Below are 14,117 nucleotides of genomic sequence, written 5' to 3'. Positions count from 1 at the left end.
TACCAAAAAAGGGCATTGATGTGACATTGGGGGGGCGAGTGAGATACTTCCATCTTGCTGACATATACTGAATTAGCAACATTAGCACCACCGCCCGGGAGCTAACGTTAGGCTAACAGAACATGCTACTAGATAAACAGGAGAATTTTTTCAGGTACCGTGTCTCTAGCGGAGATTACTCCGGCTCCGCGAGTCGAGTGCAGGCAGCATTTATGATTTATGATTCATTGATATTTAACACAGTACCATGCCCATAGACAGTAAAACACCGACCCTCACGGCCCGAATCCTCCCGCTCCTCCATATTAGCATCTAGTGTATGTGCTATAGATAGTAGGCTAACTTATATTGCAAGTCATTCTGCAAATCATTCTGCAAGCGCGGCTATTTAATTAGCATAGCAAAGCTAACACGTTGTGTTCCTAAACCATTTGTTATCACAGATCAAAGAGCAAACCATCTTGTCTCTTACGGTAACACCACCACATGAATGACCACAGTCGAGGTCAAGATGAAAACTGACAACTAGCCTCCGGGGTGAATTGAGGGCCAGCGGCTAGCTGTCACTCAAGAGGCTGCACCCCTAATTATTCATAAACTTTATTTATCTATTTAACTCAGGGGGTCAATGAGAAACTGCTCTATTGTGCAAACTACTTCTAGTGGAGACTTGGAGAACTCTCGCAGTTTTTGGCACAATCTTATTGGATCAACTGCAATACCTGATTAAAGGTGTAATGCTTCAATCCTTCAAAAGTAAAAAAACTTCCAATGGTGGTTTTTTAAAGGCCTGTTATGAAACGAAATATGTTGAGTAAGTTGTGGTGATGCATAATGAAAGGAGCTCAGGTTCAAGATCTACTCCTGATGTCAGAGTGGCATTCTGGCAAAAGTTGTGATGTGACATTACTCTTGGGCTTCAGTTAGGATGAATAAATGCAAAAAAAAAAAAACCTCACATGTATTTGGCAAATTGTGTGATTGTACTCCTCTGTCAATGTAAACTACAGTCCTCACTGCAAACTCCAGTACCAAAGAGTATAAAAGCCATCAGTGTAAGTTTATTTATAGTTTATTTGATTGGGACAGATACAGTGTCTAATTTGTAACACTCGTCCCTAGAAGGAAAACAATGAGGTTAAAAAAGGGTAAATGGAGTACAGTACACATTAGTACAGGTTTAAAATAAGATAAAAGAGGATACAATTAAGTATATGTTAAAAGTAAGATAAAATAGGTTAAAACAGTGAGCTATAAGGGGGTAAACTGAGTACAGTGAGATACAATAAAGCACAAGGTAAAAAGAAAAAGGGTTCTGTGAGAGGTTAAAAAGTGAGCCAAAAATAAGGTAGACTGAGTAAAACAAGACGCAATAAAACACATTTAGTAATAACATAGCTACAGACAACTAGTTCAAGTGTGTTGCTAAACTAACCAGGATTTGGTACCTTGTTTGCAGCAAGTTCCAGGACTTTGCTCCTTTCACAGAAAAAGCTGTCTGAGCGAAAATATGTTTTGCAGAATTAAACTTCGTTTTACTTGAACCTGCTCTGGTGGCTCAGATATGCAGACGCTCTGTAGTTCTTTGCTAGTACTGTAAAAAAAAAAATGAACACGCATGATAATAAACAGGAAAAGAATTTCACAAAAGCATGATTGACAGGTCAATTGACCAATAACAACACGGTGTGCAAAACGAATATCCAATCACGTTGAAGAAGGACGGCGGGATTTCCTGTGTGTGACGCAAACACTCCCAGTCAACACTGGAGGCCCCACCCTTTGTGTTACCTACCGCCCGTCAATCAAAATAGAAAAAAACTCTGACAGTTATCACCTATTTTTACGCGCATACAATCAATTTTATTTCACTTATCATGTCCGGTGGCTTGTGACTATTGGGACTCTCCGTTTGAAGTAATGACTGGTACGTAATATCTCATATTTCTTCACCCACGTAAAGCTAACAAGCTACCACAATTAGCTCGCTAGCAGGCTAACAGGGATGCTCGTTGGTGATAATGCTAATCATCGCCGGCTAAGTTAGCATTGGTAACTAAAACTAGCTTAGCTACTGTGTTAGCTTTGTTTAGGACACATCATTAGTGAGCCTCTCCTGAAGCTAATTATTGCTTCGTGGCTGTTTTCTTTATGTTTTAGTTGGTAACGGCGGTTGTAATTTCACCGTTAGTCTACTGACGTCACAACAACGTTACAGTTATTAGCTCGAGTTATGTGAGTATCGGCTGTTGCCACTCTTATGTGCTCTTTTACTACTACAGCCCCAGAACAGCCGATGAAACCAGGAGATATGGCTGCCTTGGACGTGGATAGCAATCAAAGCGACTTTTTGCAGCAGGAGCAAGACAGTAGGGGCCATCAGGTAATGTTTCCCTCTCTCTCGGGATTATCACTCTCATTTATACGTCGTTGTGGTGCTTAGCAGAAGTTCACACATTTGAACCTCCCAGGCAACACTTCCTCTCAGACTTCTCTTGCAAATCCCGCCTCCTTAGCTATAGGATTGACCAGCTGTAAACTCCAGTCAGACCTAAACATTTTTAACCCCTTTTAAAAAAAAATGTATTCTTTATTTCAACAACAGAAATACATTAACAGTGTACAAAAACTGCCAATACCAGAGGTGCATATACAAAGAAAAAAAATGTAATATTCTCTTCCTTCCTCTTGTTTTATATATATATTAGGGGTGTAACCGTACATTAGAGTCACAGTTCAGTATGTACCTCAGTTTTGAAGTCACGGTACGGTACAGGACGGTACGGTTCATAGTTAAGAGAGGAAATGAAAAAAACGCATGTTTGCCAGAATGAACACATGTTTGATTAGTAAACAGTCAAACTCAACAGTTAAACAGTGTTAGCTGTCAATATGATACATACAAATAAAATGCCTGCCTTCTGCTGCCTGCTCTCTTACTCTCACAGACTCTCACTCGCTAGCTGCGACCTGCGAGCCGAGCCGGACGCTAAATGGTCCAGAATGCAACTTCAAGTTTTAAGTTCCGCACCTCAAAACAAGACTTTACACTCCCCATATTAACGCTATGTATGCCACATTTACGGACTGCGGCCCACCTCTGTCCCCGCCCAAAAGTGCCTGTGCCGTGACGGTTCGGTACGAATACGTGTTGCACCCCTAAAATTGACTCTTTATTTAACATTGTGAACAGACAGATATTCAGCAGATTCAAGATTCAAGAAGCTTTATTTATCCCGAGGGAAATTATTGTGCAACAGTTTCAATACAAAGGTGGGAAAGGATCAGAGTAACAATAAGCATAAAAACATAAATCAAATCAAAATAAAGCTAACATAAAATAAATCAAACAATAACTAAGTGTAACAGAGTGCAAAGGACATTGTGGTTAAGGTATATACAACAATACGCACTGTGCAGTTTAGCAGCATATTGAAATAAAATAAGTACAATTTAAATAAGTGATAAAGAGCGATAAGTGATAACAGTGTTATAAATGTAGCAGCATTTCCTACAGAACTAAGTTACAGTAAACCACAGTGAAGTGTAGCAGCATTTCCTACAGAACTAAGTTACAGTAAAGTACAGTGAAGTGTAGCAGCCTTTCTTACTGAAGTAAGTTACAGTAAAGTACAGTAAAGTGTAGATCATCGGACATTCTCATAGAAATAAAGTTCCCAGTGTGTACCGAAGGAGACACCCATCAAGCAAAATATGAAAATGTAAATAAATTCAAGGAAATATAAAAATAAGGTGTTTAAACTTAACACAATAAACTGAAAATAATTGTTAAAAATATAACACTGTGTATTCACTGTTTTTGTTTGTCATAAGGGCTACTGTATCCAAGTACAAATTGAATTCAAAAATCTAATCCCAGAAAATCTTAAGATTGGGAAGGAATTCAATTAAATTGTATTTACATACCAAGTCATAACTAAGTTATCTCAAAGCACTTTAAATATACAGTAGGCCTATACCACACACTAACTTATTTATGATTTACACCCAGCAATTCCTCTATAAGCAGCAGCAAGTCACAATATATAAATATATATATATATATATATATTTACAATATTTATTGAGCAATCTTCCTTTTACCAGGCAGGGTTGTCGAACAAAGCCAGCTTTATGTCAAACGGCCATCTGTTTTGACGAGAGAGAGAGACAGACAAACAGACACAAATTCAGAAACACAGACCGACAGACCCATGCAAGCAACCACTGTTGCTAGATTTGTGCTTATTGATGTGTTTATCAGCAGCCATATGGGTATACGTTTTTGTTGGCCTTCAAAGAGCCCTTTTGTAAGATCTTGTTATCCCAAGATGTTCTTCAGACCATTATTAGGATGTAAATTCATACATATACTTTATGGCATTCATTTTTTTTTCAATATGCTGTAGTTGCTAAATTTGTGCTTTTTTTATGTTTTCATCATACATGATGCATCAGAAAATTGCACATAAAAGTGTGTATAGTCTTGTTGCTTGATTGTATTTTACTCTGGAAGAGAAAGATTGCAGTATGAATGTTTAAACTCTGTTGGGAGAAAAAATTACAGCTTCATATATTCTGCTAGCAAACTTTGCTATTAAGAGAGTGTCTGCAGTGTTGTGGTTCCATTTCCATTGGTCTCATTTCTTTAATCCACCAATCTGACAAAAAAACATGATGCCAATGGTTCCCCTTAAATGTTTTCCCTGTAAAGCAGCAACAAGAGCAGTTAGGTTTCATATTTTTAGTAAATTAACATTTTATTACGGCAGTGATGTCAACATACCGGTCAAGACAGATGGCCGTCCTCCACAGAGCTGGGTCTGTCTGACGTTCCTGTCTGAAATAGGGAAGGTTTTTGTTGCAACCGTACTCTACGGGGGAATTGTTGGGTCTATGTTTATCATAAATAAGTCATAGAGTGTGGTCTTTACCTAGTGTGTAAAGTGTCCTGAGATAACTTTTGTTATGATTTGGCACTATAAATAAAATTGAATTGAATCGAATTGAACATCAAGCAGAACGTGTAGGAAAACTGTGAAATTTCTGTCTGGATTTGTTCACACAGCACTTGTTTGATAAAGTCGAAACAAAGTGGTGTGTTTGCCCATTTGCTCAGGTTTATTTTGCCTCGTTCAAAATCTGGATCAAGACTTCCTTAAAAGGTAGCACTGACCACTAGAGAAAATAAATAAAATCTACAAGTGCAGTTAGGTGTAGCAGGAGTTGCTGTCAGCCATAAAATGTCCTTCATAAGTCAGTGTAGTACTGACGATGCAGGATGACAGATCACAGATATTTTCTAATGTATGAGTTACCTGCCAGACTTTGTTGTGACTTCAGGGTAACAACTCTTGATTTATCTTGGTTCATAATAAATAAGTGTAAACATTATAGGTTAAAACAAATAAGCATGAACCATGCAGTGGAAACGAGGCAACAGATTAACAAGAACAGGAACATAAATGTGAAAAAAAATCAAAATGTCTTGCCCACCCAAAGTTGCCCTCTGCCTCCTCATGTCCCTGATTCCTTGATTGATTGTTTGAACCGCTAGCACCATAGAACCGTCTGCTTACATACTGTTTGTATTTGTTAATACTGCAAGATTTCGTCACACCCTTAGTATTAATCATTATTTCATTGCCAGTGAGCGAACAGGTTGTATTGTAACTTTAAGAATGAGACCTTCCCCAACTTTCTCAGTTGCCTAGAAGAGCCTGTCTGTCTGGGATTAGACACCTGGTACTGGGGTTTACACCGGCTGAGGGTCTGTTGGGGCTGCCTGAGTGTGTAGTGGGGGCTTAGCATGAACTCTGTGTTGTGGTGTTAAAACAAAACCCCTTTTCTCCTGGTCATGGTAAAAATCCCAGCGGAAAAACTGGCATGTGAAATACTGTATGTTGTGGTTTTAGCTGGCTAATGTTAGCCTGCTTGCTAATGCAGCCGAATTGCTAGCTAGCTGATGTAGCAAAAATACTGTCTTGAGCGTATAACATCAGCTAATATATCCAGACCCCTGGCACTGATCTGGATGGCTTTCTGTTTGCAAATTACTTTATCAGCTAACCTTATCGAGCAAGCAGCTCCACATCAATTCAGCGTAGCTACGTTACAGCTAGCTGGCTAACCTAAGCTAAGGTTGGACAGCTGGCTGTGGCTTGGCTTCGCGGCATGAATCTGCCGTCAGTTGCTTTGTGGCGCTGATGGAGTGATGCGGAAAGCTAGCGTGACTCTAAAAGTTACACTTACAACCATTTAAGATTATTAGCGACAGGTGCCTAATTATTTTTTCAATGTCAATCATTTCTATTCTCAGACATCAGATCCATCTACACAGCTTACTGGGACTGATAAATGGGAGGTGTTAACCCCCACAACAGCAGTAAAGGATGAATCTGGGATGATACAGATCCAAAGTCAAGGAATATTAACATCAAACGGACAGTATGTTCTTCAAAGTCAACCAATCTTTGTGACGTCGGGAACAGATGCCTCCTGTGCCAATTCAGTGCCTAACATTCAGTACCAAGTAATTCCTCAGATTCAAACAGCAGATGGACAGCTGAGCTTCTCTACTTCTGGCGTGGAAGGAGCGACTCTGACTCAGGATGCCACGGGGCAGATCCAGATCTTACCTGACGGTAGCCAGAGTCTCAGTGTGACATCAGCTGCAAACATCCTTAATAACAACCAGAACCTCATATCACAGACTGGTAATGTCCAGCAGCTCCATGGGGTTTCTCTTGGCAGCTCCACCTTCAACAACCAGGGTCAGGTTCTTACTAATGTGCCTGTGGGTTTGCCTGGGAACATTACTTTTGTTCCTATTAACAGTGTGGACTTGGACTCCCTAGGCCTCTCTGGCGCTCAGACTATAGCAACAGGGGTCACTGCTGATGGCCAGCTAATTATGACGAGTCAGCCCATGGATGGTTCAGAGAGTCTGGCGAAGACTGATAATCTCCTCTCACAGACACTACAAGTAAATGACTCAAATGCAAATCATGAGATATATGTGCCAACATCTTCCTCTCAATTACACATTCCAGCAAACGAATCAGGTCTGCTGACACAAGACACTTCATTGTCATCAGTTGCTACAGAGCATGCCGACTCAAGTTCTGGTCTCCAGGATGGCTTCATCCAACACAATCAGGAGCAGAGCATCCAGGTGTCCTCAGCTCAGTCCATCATCCAGCTGCAGCAGGTGCCTATTCAGACCACCAATGGTCAGGTGGTCCAGTCCATGGGGACAGGGGGGCAGAACCTGCAAAACGTGCAGCTGATCAACCCGGGAACCTTCATCATCCAAGCCCAGACAGTCACCCCATCTGGTCAGATACAGTGGCAGACTTTTCAGGTGCAGGGAGTGCAGAACCTGCAGAACCTTCAGCTGCCCACAACACCACCACAGCAGATAACCCTGGCTCCAGTCCAGACCCTATCTCTGGGTTCCAGTCCTGTCAGCATCAGCACGGGACAGCTCCCCAACCTGCAGACGGTGACGGTCAACACAATAGCCCAACATGAAGGAGACACAGACAACCCTGGAGGTACGGTAATGATGTACTAATATGCTTTACTTTTAATTTGTTGCATTTGTATTTAAAAATCCTATCACTTTGACATTGTTCAAACGGTCCATCTTCAGCAAAGTACTTTAAAATAGGGATCAGCCTATATTCGCTTCCATGACCGCTATCAGCCTATCGGCAAATAAGATGACTTTCCCTGATGGCCTTGGCCAGTGTTTATGTGTTTGTGTTGTATTTTTGTGGTCAGACTCGGACTATAGCCCTCTAGCATATACTGCTATTGCAGCTGCGGAGAAGAAGCCACTGGGTGAACATGGTGCTGAGTTAACGTAACAGGTCAAAAGGTGCCTTGTACATGTGTGGTTTGTTTATTGTGAGAGAAAATGGTCGGCTGTGTGTATAACACTGGTAGCAATACACCACACATATTTACATGTAAATATTCATTAATATGTTATGTCCCATTTTTAAAAATAAACAATAAATACAAATATGAAATACATTACTCAGTCCTTGATAACCACAGCATTTGGGAGAGAAAATTCCCCACAGACCACACTAAAGCGATTATTAACAAGAGGATGGAGCATTAGATGACCAGCCTTTCTCCTTTGTGGACAACGTTCATGAGCGAAAGTTACAGGTTATTTATTGAGTTTGGATTCTGGTCCCCAGTATGCTTAGCCTCACTGCACAGTGGACTGACAAAGTTTTGAACTCAACAAAAACTTATACACCCAGGATATTAATATTGCATTGTGTTTATAATTGGTTTTATATTTATATTACATTAACTGAAAACTGATTGTCATTGAGTAGTTAACATTTTTTTTTTAAATGGATCGCATATTGGCCACATTGTTATTTTAAATATTGGTATAGGCTCAGAATTTCACAACCTACTTTTAAAATGCCCTTCTGTATTTAATTATGCATGTTTTACACTTATATAAACAGTAAAGGTGAATGGCGATTGTGATGCCCAAAGCAGACACATCTGTATGAAGTAATTTGTACTTTGTAGGGATTTAACTGATAAACTTAACTTTTTCCTCACTAAATCAATCTATTGGCCCTTTGAAGAATGGTTGAATTCAGTTAAGCTGCCTTAGTACTCATAAGAATGGTAACACTTGTGTTTTTCTACTATGACAAGTCAAAATGGCTCCTGTGAAAATTGTCTATATTTTGGTCTATACAATGATGTAATTATATGAAACTGAGAAAATGGACGAAGCCTTTATATTTTAGAAGCTGTGTGTTTTTTAGTTGATAATTTATATAAACTATTGGAGTTTTCATTATAAACACAGTTTGTTTACATTCAGCGTCCCAACAAAATGCATTGTGTGCATCCTTTAAGCTGCTTTGTGTTGAATTTTTATGTAATTATAGCTATCAAAACATTGTGATGAAGCTTTTGATTGTACTAGTGAAGTCCTTTTATCCATTTTCTGCCACTCATGTGGGCTAAAAGGTCCACAGGGTACATTTAAATAATATCAAAATTGTCATTGATACATTTTCTGTCAATCAACAAATTATTTTATCACTGTGCTTTATGTGGAGTTTAACTTGAGAAATTGGCTGCCGTGCTGTCAATCACACGCAATGATAAAGTCGCTCTAACTGTGAAGGCTACTTGATTCGTTTAACAGAGCTTGATATTAATGTACACATTAATTCCAGACATTCGGATAAAAGAGGAGCCAGACTCTGGAGACTGGCAGCTAAGCACCGATTCCACCCTGAACACGAGCGATCTGTCCCACCTTCGTGTCAGGCTGGTGGATGAGGAGGATCAGTTGGGTCAGGAGGGCAAGAGGCTGCGCAGAGTGGCGTGTACTTGTCCCAACTGTAAAGAGTCAGGTGGGAGGTGAGTAAGCCTGACTTCATACTCTGTACTGCTCTGCATAGGAAATAAACATATCAGGACCCTAACTGCTTGTACTTGTGTTTTCTCAGAGGATCCAGCACGGGGAAGAAGAAGCAACACATCTGCCACATTGCCGGCTGTGGGAAAGTATATGGAAAGACGTCACACCTGCGAGCACACCTGCGCTGGCATTCAGGGGAGCGACCTTTTGTTTGCAGCTGGATGTTCTGTGGGAAGAGGTTCACACGCAGCGACGAGCTGCAGAGACACAGGAGAACACACACAGGTGCCCTTTTTTCACTCCTTCAGTTTTGCACATCAGGAAAACATCAGTTAAATATGTAAAAAAATATGTTAATTTGTGCCCTGCAGGGTGTGAGTCATTTAAGAAATAATGTCTACCCCCTCTGGATATACAGTACATGTAAAAGGTCAGGTTAGGATTGAAGGCCATTATTTAAAAACATATCCAGATTTTACCGACTTGGTTGTAATTTAACAGTTCAGTATGTGGTTCAAACAGATTGTTCTGTAGTCTAATTTGCAGAATATGTTAACAACAGATTATATAACAAAACAGTACAATATATTCTAGTAGAGAGCTGTAACTCTCTTAATAGTTGAGGTTTTGTTTTCATCCCATGATTCTCCTTTCAATCTTAACACTCGTATTGGCTCACCTAATCTGTTTTTAAATTTGTAGAATATTTCCCTGTCTGATCATGGGGTGAAATATAAGAAAACGTAGGGCTGCATGATATGAGGAAAATATCTGTGATACATTTTGAATGACATTTATGATTTACGATATTGGAGGGAATGATCATTTTTACATCATTATTTTCATGTTTAACTCCCGCTCAATGTCCACTTTATTATTATTATTATTATTATTATTCTTAAACAATAATATTATTGTTATTATTATATTGTTATTATTATTATTATTATTATTATTATTAAGTTGACAGTTTGTGGGAGTTTTTCCCAGTGTTTTCAAAATGACACTTCCCTCCAACGCACCTCACAACTCACACATTCAGGTTTGCAGAGATTTTTTTCTAAATTGAATTACTATTTTTATGATTTATTTCTATTTCCATATTGCAACTTAAATTAAATTGTGATTAATCATGCAGCCCTATGACGTAGTAGCCCATTAGAAATCCAGTCAAATACGTAAGCCAAAATAGAATTATGAAGGAGCTGTGACCAGTTTATAAACCCTGAGTGAGGCCTCTGACTCTTCATTACCAGCTTCAAGCACAGATATTAAGAGTAGGTGTTCAACGTTTTGTAAGTGACAGGTTTGAGTGCAGCAACTAATTACAATAAAAATCGATTTAATACGAATTCAGTTACATTTTTTCCATTTGTTATTTTATTCATGAAATGAGCAAATTCAACTTGCGTGTCACTTTCTTAAACTTATCTCTTCACTTGTACAACCTCCTGATAGATGCCACGTTTGACCCTCTCCAAATGTATTCAGCATCAAAGTCTATCTTTCAAACTATATTTTCTCTCTGGCAGGAGAGAAGAAGTTTGTCTGCCCAGAATGTTCCAAGCGTTTCATGCGGAGTGACCACCTGGCGAAGCACATTAAAACCCATCAGAACAAAAAAGCCGTGAACTCTGGCAGCGCTGTGGTGGCCTCGATGGAATCCGCAGGGTCCTCAGACAGCATCATCACCACGGCAGGCGGGACCACCCTCATCCTCACCAACATCCAGCAGGGTTCCAGCAACGCCCAGGACATCCTGGCCAACGCAGAGATCCCTCTCCAACTCGTCACCACGGTAGCGGCCAGCGAAGTCATGGAGTGATTTACACTCCACTTATGAACTTCTACAACTTCTCTCATACTGTATACTCCTACCTGCATTTTTATTCAAGTTTTGAAGAAAACCTAAAATTATGAATATATAAATATATATATATATATTTTAACACAGAAATAGTCGCTCCATGTCCATACTCAGTTTTTACTGAGGCAAAACTAGTTGTGGAGACTAAAAGAAGATAAAGGTGGAAAAAGACATTGCAGTAAACACACAAGGAAATGCCTTATTTTGTACAATATTGTGTCATTGGAAATGTAGGATGCCATTTGTGTTTTGTTTGTTGTCTTTTTGTTAATGTGTTTTACACAAACTATCTGTTGAGTAATTTTCTCCTCGTCTTTTTTGTTGAGGGTATAATCTTATGTCCTTGGTAAGCAAGGTTTTTTCCATCCTTTTGAGCAAAGACTAAATCTCACAGCAGAGCTAATTCTATCCATCAGAAGTACGTATTTCTTACGTCCATGCAAATGTATTCATGTCGTGTGTGTATGCATTATTTTTTCAGTGTCCTCCTTGCAGTCAGTCTGCTTGCAGATGAGCGAGCCCTCCTTTGCTCACACCTGCTACATACAGGTGAAAATCAAAACAATCAAAAAATTTTTATTGTAATTCCTCTTGAAAATATACTGTTGATATAATACGCATTATTTGCTTATTAAATATTTTGACTGAACAGCTATTTATATTTGGGCTTTACATAGACAATGCATTTGTGATATTACAAGTCCAAACTATTTCAAATGGCTCCATTATATGTAATTTAAATGTGTTTTTTGTACAACCTTTTTGGAGGACTTCAAAAAACATGCATTGTAATATGAAGAAGAAAAGCCATTTTTTTTGGAGGTAATTGCCAAATTTGACTACAAACTCAGGGTGACTTGTGACTGTGTGATATAAAACGAGTGAATCACCCCTGTAGCTTCTCGGGCCATGGTGGTGATGCTGTGAAGAAATGTTATTTGATGATGGACCAAAAGCTGAGGTGAATTAAGCTGTCACCATGTTACCAATGCTTGTTGAATTCTACCATGTTGGTTTGTACGATGAAGACAACCCCTGTTCATGTTCAAGGCACAGCTTTGGAGAAATTTCGCCAGTATGTAGAAAAATGTATTACTGAAAGCGGTACTCTTTTTAACAGCACTATTCTCATCACTTTCATCTTGTTGTTTAATCCTTTTGTATAAAAAATGTTTTGTATACTTCCCAAGAAACTGTCCTTTAAATTCATTGTCAGTAAATGTACAATGTTTCTGTCTTTGTGTTGATACTTATTATTTTGATTTATGTTGCATTTCCCGGTTTCATGTAATGTTATTTTTATTTTTTCTGTGAACCTCCCTCCCCCCAAGTGTTGAATTGTTAAAATGAATACACACTGAACAAAGAATTATGATGGCATATTTGATTAGATCATTTGCTTTTTGTAACACATAATGCAAATTATGTTATGTGATCTCTTTTGCTCACGTGGACACGTCCCCCAACAGCATCTTCATATTATGTACTAAACACTGAAGGTTTGTTCTCATTCAAAAACCTTCTGTATAAATATGTCAATATAATCAATATAAACTTTTCTGTTACACTTGAATTTGCTTTCATTTTTACTTTATTTTATTTGTTCTGTTCTAATGTATGCAGGTTGTACAATGTATGTTTTCCAAGGAATGCTTGATATTTCATACTAAAATGCCAAAGACAAGTGTGATGTTTTTCCTTATACTTGAAACCTTTTGTTCTGTGTCTTTTCGAAGACTTGTCATCCAGCCAGGAGGTTCGTTCTCCTCCGACGGCTTACACTCTGGGTTAGTAGTCCAGTAGATGTCACTACAGCCAAGGGAGCAGGATGAGAGGTATGTTTGACCCCTTGACCTTCCCCATGTAGCACTGCTAAGATAAAGACAGGAGTCACTGTGGCCAACAGGAGGTGTGGACCCTCAATTAACCATGAGTTAAAGTCACACAGAAATGTCAGGAACATATTCTGCTGCAGGAGAAAAAAGTGGTCTCACGACTTTGAGTAAATCCGATAGATGCATGAAACATATCGGCTTCTGGTTTTATGACCTAGACCCATGTATATTTGTGAATCATCAGGATTTAAATGACCTGCTCTGTTTTGTTTGTTTCTTAAAACTGCACACAGTTTCCTGTCATTATCATTTGCCAGACGTAGCGATCATTTCTTACTTTGAGATATTAACCTGATTTTACTATCACACAGCAGCACACATGCATCACTTTCTGTGCCCCTTACACTAAATAGGACATTTTACTAATTAGGTACTGTTGCTATTTTATCTTTAATATTAGGCCGCAGCATAAGCGGGTTAAAAATGTATTATAGCTTACCTGGTTTTAGTGCCTGTGAACATAATTAAAATGATGTCTATGAAAAGCTTTATCTGGTAAATCAAAATGAAAAGCACATGCTTTTTGAGTCTTTGTCAATTTACTGAGAAGGAGTCAGAAAATGTGGTCTATAACGTAAAAAGGGTCTCATCCGTTTTGTCATTCCTTTCATTTGCATAATTTAATGAATCCAATTCATTGTAATGCAATACCAAGTGCACCAGGAACATCGAATGACAGTTTGAGTTAATGAAATGTGTTAACGGTATCATCATTTACTTGTATGTTAATTAGTCCAATTAATTTCCTCTGCTCGGTAATCTGAATATTGTAATAATCTTTGCTCCCCTGCAGGAATGAATCTATATGATGCACAGACCTCTGGGACAATCTGCATAGAGAATCTTGTTTTTTCCAGTTGTGACAGATATGAAATACGCAAGCGTTTGAAATATTCTTTAGGTTGGAGATTCAGGAATATTTCTGCAATTTTTGGGGGAC

General features: G+C 38.9%; 1 protein-coding gene across 1 annotated transcript; it reads left to right on the top strand.

Annotated features, from left to right (window-relative positions):
* Positions 1 to 1,785: 1,785 nt before the first annotated feature.
* On the top strand, positions 1,786 to 12,744 carry LOC310952893 (transcription factor Sp3-like). The gene is made up of 6 exons (XM_083921731.1): positions 1,786 to 1,927; positions 2,283 to 2,383; positions 6,320 to 7,556; positions 9,228 to 9,414; positions 9,504 to 9,700; positions 10,948 to 12,744. The coding sequence occupies exons 1-6, from the start codon at positions 1,921 to 1,923 to the stop codon at positions 11,238 to 11,240; spliced, it is 2,022 nt and encodes a 673-aa protein (XP_083777857.1). The 5' UTR covers positions 1,786 to 1,920; the 3' UTR covers positions 11,241 to 12,744.
* Positions 12,745 to 14,117: the final 1,373 nt, after the last annotated feature.

This window comes from Echiichthys vipera (assembly GCF_963691815.1).
Source record: "Echiichthys vipera genome assembly, chromosome: 10".
Lineage (NCBI taxonomy): Eukaryota > Metazoa > Chordata > Actinopteri > Perciformes > Trachinidae > Echiichthys > Echiichthys vipera.
Note: the sequence above shows the minus strand (reverse complement) of the source record. Positions and strands in the feature narration are given on the sequence as shown.

Bases quoted from the DNA above. Each gene is read 5' to 3' on its own strand.
- LOC310952893 (XM_083921731.1), top strand. The intron at 9,415-9,503 runs GTGAGTAAGCCT...GTGTTTTCTCAG, and splicing joins TGTAAAGAGTCAGGTGGGAG to AGGATCCAGCACGGGGAAGA. The intron at 9,701-10,947 runs GTGCCCTTTTTT...TCTCTCTGGCAG, and splicing joins ACACAGGAGAACACACACAG to GAGAGAAGAAGTTTGTCTGC.